The 8,992-nt window shown below is 60.3% G+C and overlaps 1 protein-coding gene across 1 annotated transcript in view; it reads right to left on the bottom strand.

Annotated features, from left to right (window-relative positions):
• LAT2 (linker for activation of T cells family, member 2) overlaps window positions 1-7,123 on the bottom strand; it is a 10,678-nt gene extending 3,555 nt beyond the window's left edge. Inside the window, exons 1-11 of the mRNA XM_008570780.1 lie at window positions 7,030-7,123; window positions 6,544-6,583; window positions 4,358-4,401; window positions 4,205-4,265; window positions 3,941-3,978; window positions 3,630-3,665; window positions 3,518-3,548; window positions 2,930-2,988; window positions 1,764-1,826; window positions 1,181-1,252; window positions 379-491 (exon numbers count right to left, since the gene is read on the bottom strand). Of these exons, the coding sequence (XP_008569002.1) occupies window positions 397-491; window positions 1,181-1,252; window positions 1,764-1,826; window positions 2,930-2,988; window positions 3,518-3,548; window positions 3,630-3,665; window positions 3,941-3,978; window positions 4,205-4,265; window positions 4,358-4,401; window positions 6,544-6,583; window positions 7,030-7,123 (633 nt within the window). The 3' untranslated portion in view covers window positions 379-396. The remainder of the gene's footprint in view (window positions 1-378; window positions 492-1,180; window positions 1,253-1,763; window positions 1,827-2,929; window positions 2,989-3,517; window positions 3,549-3,629; window positions 3,666-3,940; window positions 3,979-4,204; window positions 4,266-4,357; window positions 4,402-6,543; window positions 6,584-7,029) is intronic.
• Between the last annotated feature and the right edge of the window lie 1,869 nt (window positions 7,124-8,992).

The raw sequence follows: 8,992 nt of genomic DNA, 5'->3' as shown, positions 1-8,992 counted from the left end.
AGCCTACCCCAAGCCCACCCTTTCACCCTGCAACTTTACCAGACTTCTCTGCTTGACACCTAGGCAGCCTCAGACCCTGTGCCTGTTGCCAATCTGTGACCTCACCAAGACTGCCACTGCAGTGTGCCTAGTCCCACAGGGGACAGGGCAGGGTGGGTAGGACTGCAGCCAGACAAGGACTGCAGGGGAGACTCCCTTCTGAGGAGCAGAGTTGCCAACTCCCAATGCAGCTGCTCTGTCAGCACCTATGGGGGCAATCCCTTGGCCCTCCCCACAGCTGCTCACCCCAGTTCTCTGCTCTTCCCTGGAGTTGGGTGCCCTGGAGCCTGGTAAGGCCCACCCAAGGCCTGAGGCAGCTAGAGGGAGAGGGGCCTGTACCTTCTGGCTGGGTCTTCCCTAGGCTTTCCCGGCTGCCACATCCCCGTTCACGTAATCGGGTTCCTCGTCTGGGCTTCCTGCCGGGGAGGGAGGTGCCTCTCTCTGGACTTGTTCTGTGGGCCAATGGACAGACAGGTAGTCAGAGAGTCACACAGACACATCACCACTGTTTCCCCAGCCAGGGTGCCTGTGCTCAGCCCCCCAGACTTCCACGCACAGCCTGTGGGAAATGCCACTCTGGACAGGACTTGGCAAGTGTGTCTGACCCATCTCTGGGATTCGCCAGAGGTCATCGTGCTCTGAGAATACGTTGGTGTATTGCTCTGGCCACGCAGATGGACAGGCGGGAGGCCTACCCAGGAGGCCCAGGTGGCTGCTGAGAAAATCCTGGCATAGGGGCCGGCCCGGTGGCGCACTGCGCTAGTGCGCCGCTTGGGAAGCGCGGCGGTGCTCCCGTTGAGGGTTCGGATCCCACATACAGACCGGTTCCCGCTCACTGGCTGAGCGAGGCGCGGGAGCAACACCGAGGGTTGTGATCCCGTTGCCGGTCCCGGTCCGGTACGGGGGCGACACTGAGGGTTGCGAACCGTTGCCGGACACGGGACACGGAAAAAGACAAAAAAAAAAAAAAAAAAAAAAAAAAAGAAAATCCTGGCATAGTTCAAGTCCCTGCCATGGTGGATGTGCCAGATGCTCCGATGTAGAATCAGCTGGGCTGGCTGGAGGGAAGCCCACCTTGGCCTGGCCCTTCCAGGCCAGCCCCTCTGAGTTCACCCAGCAGCCTCTGCTCTCGGCCACATACCCACGACCTTCCTGGACTCCTGCCACTGACGGATGGACATCGAGTTCTGATAATCCTCAGATTCCTCATTGCCTGTGAGCACAGGGACAGGGGTTGGAGGAGGGGCAGCCACCCCGGCCAGTCCTAGAGCCAGTGAGGGGCCATGGCCTTCCCTCCACAGAGGTCTCCTCTGCCCCATGCTGGGCAGCCCCAGAGAGGGAGGAAGGGATCCTCTCAGCTCATCCCACTGAGGTGCCAGGAGCTGATGGGACCTTGTCCCAGGACATGGGGACAATGCTTTACCCAAAGGCACCTAAGATATCAGTGACCCTTCGGGCTTTGAGGTGGGCTAAGGCTTTGAGCAGTGGAGACTTCTGATCTTGCGAGTGCAGGTGGGCCCAGCTGCCAGGAGCTGATGGGACCTTGTCCCAGGACATGGGGACAATGCTTTACCCAAAGGCACCTAAGATATCAGTGACCCTTCGGGCTTCGAGGTGGGCTAAGGCTTTGAGCAGTGGAGACTTCTGATCTTGCGAGTGCAGGTGGGCCCAGCTGGGGGGATCTGCTTCTCCTGGGCCCAGCTTGCCAGGACAGGCAGCCTCACCTGCCTCTGAGGTCGTCTGCTTGCAGATGAGCACATTCTCGTAGGAATTGGCATCATCGTCATCTGCTAGAGAGAGCGGGCGGGGCTTGGAGGATGCCAGTGGGTCCTGCCTGCCAGGCCGGGCTCCTCCTCCCTGCCCTCCCTTTGCAGGTGACCTATCCCGTTAGGCTCCGCCTTCTGGGTTCCCAGGCCCTTGAGCATTCTCCCGGGTGAGGCTGTGAATGGCTGCTGGCTTGGCTCCTGTGGCCTCCACCCTGGGCCCCTTCTCTGTTTTCTGAGGTCACATCTGAATGTTACTGGGGGGGCCCCCGGGGAAGGGCTGCAATTCAGGCTCATGAGGGATAGTTGCGGGGAGGGAGGCAGGGACTGGCCTCAGGGGCTTGTCTCCACAGGGTGACAGGATCAGTAGGGGGAGCTGCTGGGGGCCGCAGCTGCAGGAGGTGGCTGGGACTCTTCTAGCTAGGCAGAGCATCCTGAAGAGCTCTTGGCACAGGAACCTAGGCTAGTATGGCACCTCAGAGCCTGGCACCCTCCCATCTCCACTGTCATCACCCTGCCATGGGGAAGCTGGGCTCTACCCACTGCCCCACCCAGCATCCATCTCTGACAAAAGGGCTCCAAGAAATGAGCCCCTTCCCCAGTTGGGAAGGGGCAGGAGGAAGAAGAGGATCTCCTGCATCATCACGGCCCAGGCAGGAGCCAGGGCGAGGAGCTAGATTCAAGCCCCAGGTCCCAGACCTCTCAGCAGGCCCTGCCCACCCTCAGCCCTCAGTTTCTCTTTCTGTAAAGCCAAGGTGGTAAGAGCTAAGGCTCTGGAGTAATCAGAGCCTGCGGGGCTTGGCTTCTGCCAGAAAGGCCACCCTTTCCAGGGCCTCCCTGAGGTCCTGTCCATGCTCATCAGGAGCTGCCCAGGCCTAGAGGATGAGGGACCCACCCATCCCCTCTGGCTCCCTCCCCCGTGGCCCACACCAGCCTTCCGTCCTGCCCAGCATGGCTCCCACCTGTCGTGCAGCCTCCCCCATATTCCCACCAACCCTGACTCTGTCCAATCCTCAGCCCAGCCGCCTCCTCTGCGCGGTCCCCAGCCACCTTCTCTGGCAGGAGTGCAGCTTCTGCGCCCGCTCCCACCCACACCTCCCACTCTAGTACCTTGTCCTCTGCCTCACCTTCTGGCCGGGGCTTTGGGAACCACCCACAGTTGTAATAGTCTGTGGCAATGGGGTCTCTGGCCAAGAAAACAGACACAGCACAGCTTGCTTGGTGGGCTTCTGGCCCGGGTGGGGTACCCCATCGGGGGACAGTGAGGCCAGGGCTGCTCCAGCCATTGCTCCCTCAGGGCCCAGCGGGGGAGACTCTGCCAGGGTCCCCCCTCCAACCCCATCATCCTCACTTCCCTGGGACCTGAGCCACCCTGGGGTGGTAGCTTGGCTCCAGCCATCTTGCTGTGACCTTAGGCCAGTCCCCGCCTGACTGGGGCCACAGTTTGCCCATCTGTGAGATGAGGGGACGTCCCCAAGGGTCCTTGCTCTCTGGAGTTCTGGGCATGCCTGTAGCTTGTCTTTGGGAGAGGTGGAGGGAGTCTCCCCTCCACAGCCCCTCCCCCATGGCAGGGCCATATCCCCATCCCCACAAAGCCAAAGTCACTGGTGGGAAAACAATGTTACCTAGAGCCTGCCTGGGCCCCACAGGAGGTGAGGGCAGTGGTGGGTGGGGCAGGACAAAGGGGTGGCCAGGGTGGGGAGAAGACCACTCACATGTAAGCTGCATCTGATCCGTGCCTGCTTCCTGCAGGAGGAGGTGGGAATTAGACCTGAGCTCCCGGGCTGTGGGCTGCCACTGAGACCCCCTCCCCAGGAGCCCACCTACCTTTGCTGAAGTTCTGGTACCTGGAGGATGAAGAGTCTGGAAGAAAGCCCAGGCTCATTGCTCCCTCCCACGTCCCCTGCCTCCCGCTGTGGCAGCCCAGGAAAGGGCCCAGGTGTTTCCAACATTCATACCTGTGCCCTTGTGGGGGAGGGGAACAGGGGTGCCCTCCCCCGTGGGCCAGTGCCATCAGCCTGCCCAGCCCCAGCTGGTGAGTCTCTCCTGGGAAGGCCTCCCTGTCAGGAGCCCCGCAGGCCACCCCTGCACAGCACATGTCAGCCTCAGCGAGGCTTGTCCCGCCCCTGACCACTCACCCTCCAGGCTGGGGGAGAAATGCAGCAGCTTGTCCTTCCTGCAGGGTTGCAGAGGCAGAGACTGAAGGAGGGGCCGTGAGGGAGAGACCCCAGGGCTCCTGGGGGTCTGAAAGCCCGGTCACAGCTCCCCAGCCCCCTGGGGGCCCCTTGGAGCCCAGCACTGGGGCTCTGGGACCAGGCGGGGACCCCTGGGGCCCTTCTTCTCATCGCTTCCTGGGGGGGCTGGGACCCCCTCAGGGCCCAAGACAGGGAGCTCATTCCTACCTTGTGGTCGCCATGTCAGGGGCCATGCCCACGAGGCGCCCTGGCCATGCCTGCTGGACCACTGTGAAGGGCAAGGGAGGTGTCAGCCGGGTCCCAGGCCAACCCAGCCAACACAGCCCCTATCACCCCACCAGGTCAGGCCTGGGGACTCACGGGAGTAGGTCCGGGCCACCTCAAAGCTCTGCGGACTCTCCTGCCTGGAAACACAGGGGCTGTGCTGAGACAGGGCCTGGCCTCCCACAGCCCAGGGGACACAGGGACAGGAGAGACAGGCGAGGAACAGATAGAGAAGGGATGGACTAGGGTGATAATGAGGAGGAGATGCCACCCCTCTGGGCCTCAGACTCATGCCCCTGACGCCCCTATGCCCTGGACTGATACTTCCTCCCCACACTGGGTGCCCACCCCTCACACAGGGCCCTGAGCTGGAGCCAAACCCATCTCCCAACACAGCAAGAAGGCCATGGCGTGCTAGAGATGGTCAGGAGCGGTCTGTGAGAGGGCCAGGCAGGTGGGCCTGAGGTTCTAGGGCATGAGGGTGGAGGTGGCTGCTCAAGGACCCAGTGGTGGCTTGGAGAAAAATTATTTTAATCAGGAGTAACAAAGAAGCTGCCCCCCACCTCCCACCCCCAGGAGAATCTGCTATTCCTAAGAGGTCACATGCCTCTAGGGGTGTTCAAACACCATTTACTCCCAGATGACTAGTGCGGCAATTCCAAGGCCTGGCAGACACAGCCAGGTACCTAGCCATTGCTTGGTCTCTCCTTCCTTTGAAACAGAACCTTGATTTTTATTTAGGCAGCCACATGACCATCTATAAGATGATTTCCCAGCCTCGCTTGCACCTAAGTGTGGCCATGGCATTAAGCTTTGGTCAGTGAGATGCAAGCGGTTGTTGATCTTTCCAAGAAATCTCCTTAAAGGGGGCACTGCCAACTGGGGTACACCGTTTTTGTCTTATCCCTTCTTTCTTCCTATTGCTTGGAATGCAGAGATGAGGGCTGGAGCTTCAGCTGCCATTTTGGACCAGGAAGTGACCTTGAGAATGGATGGAAGCCACCGTTACAGATGGTGGAGCACATGGGTTAATCATCAAAGCAGGTGTTCGGACTCCTCCCCTGGCCCAGAATGGGTACTTGACCCAGCCTTCCAGGAGATCCAAGGGGACTGGGGGTCAGGGTGATCTGATCTAGGAGGGATTGCAGGGGAGAAGCACACATGGCTTCCTGGAGGAAGCAGTGCAGGAGCTGGGCCTGGTGCACACAGCAGGCGCTTCATGTGGGCTGGTGGGACTGAAACCAACTCAGGTGAGAAATGGAGAGGCAGAAAAAGGCATTCACATGAGAACATTCAGCTTCTGGCCCTGACAGTCTTCTGCGGAAAGATCAATCAGGGGTCAGGGGTGAGCAAGGACTGAGGGGAGAGGGGAGGTGCCCAAGGAGGCAGGGGCGGTGGCGGGGGGCACAGGGGAGGTTGCAGGCAGGCAGGCCAGAGGGCTCAGTGGCTGCAACAGCCCGGAAATGTCCAGCCCTGGCCCAGGGTGGGCTGGAATGGGAAGTTGTTATTTTCAAATCTCACTGTGGTTTTTCGGTTGCAAAAGGAAATGAGAAAGCACGTGTGTATGTGTGTGTGTCTGCGTGTGTGTCTGCGTGTGTGCCTGTGCGTGTATGTGCATGTGTGTGTGAGTGTCTGCCCGTGCGTGCACACGAGTGTTGTGCTGTGTGTGAGTGTGTGAGCATGGACGAGTGCAGGGGAGTGTGTGCATGTGGGTGTCAGAGGTGTCCCAGGCCTACGGTCAGTCACCCTCTTAATCAAAGGACAGCACTGGCCACTGCCCTATGCCCACGTTGCTCTTGGGCGTCAGCTCTACCCCTAGCCTGCAGCGCCCACACACTGGCCCTTCCAGGGTCTTTCTCACAGTCCTTCCCATTCCCTCTATTGGCTCTCCCTGATCCCCCAGGGGACAGGCCCATAGCCTCTCCTGATCTCCTTTAGCATTTTCCAGGGGATCCCTGGGCTGGGGTCAAAAGGAGGCCAAGGACATGGGTGCCTGGACCTCTGGAGGTGCTCATAGGCAGGCTGGACAGTGGCCAGCTGAACAGCCCAGGCGTCCCCACCTCCCTAAGCCCTCCCTGACCCAGGCTGGGGCTGGCCCCGACAGTTCCTAGGCTCTATCTCTCCCTCCCCTGATTGCTGGGCATCCCCTCGAGCCTGGCGTGGAGGAGGCATGAGTGAAGGAGTGAGGTATAGGGTAGAGGGATGCCATCAGGGATGCCATCGGGGATGCCCAGGCCCAGGGCACACGACTATCCCAGGCTGGGGACCCCGAGGAAACTCACAGACTTCTCTGTTCATAGATTTTCTCTGACCTCTTGGCACCTGCAAGAACAGGCTCAGATTAGCAAGTGTTCCAGAGCCAGTGGGAACTGAGGTCCAAGGCTCCCCTCGCCTTGTCTACCCGGGCCCTCTGCAGGTCTGGGACAGGACTCAGGCACCATGCTGCCAATCATGGGCCACCTCACATTGAAAGGGTATTTGCTCAGCCTTGTTTTAGGAGAGGAGAGCTTGAAAAGGTGGATGCCACAGGCAACGCAGCCTCCCTCCCTTGTCCAGAGCAAGTCCCCTGGCCCCGATACCACATGACACAGCAAAACCAAAGCCCCCCAGACAACCTGCCCATTGTCTTCAGGGGGCAGTTTAGGGGCCCCTAGGGAAGCTCCTCTGACTGCCCCTTCTGACCACAGCCAGGTCTCCCCCTGAGAGGGCCTCTGGGATGCACCGTAACTGTGTCCTCCCCCACTGCACCCCCAGGCCTCCCCCTTTACCTGGGCGGGAGCAGCGCACACAAAGGCCAGCGGCCGCCCCCAGCAATAGCAGCAGCGCCAGCCCCGGCCACAGCAGCTCGGTCTCTGCACTCATGTCTGCTCCGAGCAGCCCCTCCTGCAGTCTGCAATGGGGCAGAGGTGGGGGCCTGTGAGCCCAGCCCCCGCCCAGTCCCGCACTCCCAGGTTTCTGATACCTACTGTGCCCTAACAACCCCACAGCCAAGCCCAGGCTGCAGGATGCCACCTTCCCCACCTGCTCCTGAGACTGGGCCAGGACGGGACTGGGCCAGGACGGAACCGGCCCTTTTCTCCCCATGTGACCCCAAACTGGCATCTCCAGCCACTGGGGCCATCACCATACTAGGTAAGTGCTGGAAGCTTCCTAGACAACACCACATGCACACACGCAACCCTAAACACACCCTCACTTAATCCATCAACAGCCCTTTAAGGGAGAAGTCTACCCATTTCATAAAGCAAGAAACTAAGGCTGGAGAGCCCATAGCTGCTGTGTGAAAAAATAGGATTCAAGCCCCACTCTCCCGACTCCAACTCTGGCTCCACTTGCCACAACCCGTTGCTTCCTGAAAACCCAAGTTGGCTCCTAGAGGTCAGAGTCCATGGCCCCTCCCTGCACAGGAGCCCCTGGTAGTCCTCATCCCTGGCTTCCTGGGGAACCTGGGAATGGGATTTCCATTCCACAAACACCTGTGAGCCCAGATTCTGCCTATCGTGGGAGCTGGGCAGAGGGAGGACACGCAAGGCTTCTTTAGAGGAGGGGGCCTGAGAGTGTGAGGTAGAGAAAAGCGCTTGGCAGAAGGCTGGGGCCTGAGGCAGCTGCCTGGCGCCTGGTAGTGGGACGAGCCAGGATGACCGGGGCACCAGGAGGGAGGACGATTGGGCTGGGGAGGCCCTGTCTCCCCAACTGGCGTTGGGCCATGCTGTGGTGGCCAGGCCTTGGCAAAGCCACATGCATGGCACACACCATGGTCTTGGGGCACCAGGAGGGAGGACGATTGGGCTGGGGAGGCCCTGTCTCCCTAACTGGCATTGGGCCATGCTGTGGTGGCCAGGCCTTGGCAAAGCCACATGCATGGCACACACCATGGTCTCTTGGGTGGGCTACCAAGAATTGTTGCATCTGGAAAGAGACTCAGCCCTCCTCATGATGGCAGGGACAGAGCAACGGGGGTCTCCGAGGGGGCCGTGCCTTGTGGCGGGCACTCGTGGAGCCCACACTCCTGAGCATCCACTCTGTGCACACCTGTCTTTCCTGCCTGGGCCACCAGTGAGGAGGGCTTCTCCCCATTTTACAGCTGGGGAAGGTGAGGCTTGGAGTGGTTACAGGACTCAAGAAGAGGAGCTCCGTCCTGCCCACTTCCCAGTCCTGCCCGGCTCCCCTGAGGCCTACACTGGACCCAGGCTGTCCCCTCACTAGCTGTGGGGCCTCAAGCAAGTCTCGAAGCCTCTGAGCTTCCTGAATCCTTGTAGCAAAGATGACAAGGACCCTCCGTGCTGAGCCACAGTCAGGAGCCCATCACAGGGAAGCCACGCCCGTCCCCAAAAGCCAAGTGAATCAGTGGGAACAGTGAACTCCCAGGCCGTGTGACCAGCACGACCCATGACGCCCAGGATGTGCGTGAAGGGAGCTCTGCTCTCCCTGCTTTTTGCCCTGCTGGCCACTGACTCCTTCCTCCTCTGACCTTGCCTACCTCTGCCCTGCCATCCAGGCCACAGGCCACGCTTCCACCCCAGCCCCCCTGCCCTGGCCTGAGGCCATCTCAGGCTTTGTGAAGTTGGGAGCTCCTGGTCTTGGAGGGAGGACTCCTGGATTAAATCCTGCCTATGCCTGAGGGTCTCTGAGCCTCAGTCTTCTCATCTGTAAAATGGGGATCAATCTAGTGCTTCTCTGAACGTCTTGATGGGGGATAAGTTCGTCTAGCTTGGCTCAGTCAGGGCTTCC

The sequence above is a fragment of the Galeopterus variegatus genome, unplaced genomic scaffold, assembly GCF_000696425.1.
Source record: "Galeopterus variegatus unplaced genomic scaffold, G_variegatus-3.0.2 Scaffold631, whole genome shotgun sequence".
NCBI lineage: Eukaryota > Metazoa > Chordata > Mammalia > Dermoptera > Cynocephalidae > Galeopterus > Galeopterus variegatus.
This window is presented reverse-complemented; position numbering and strand designations above follow the sequence as displayed.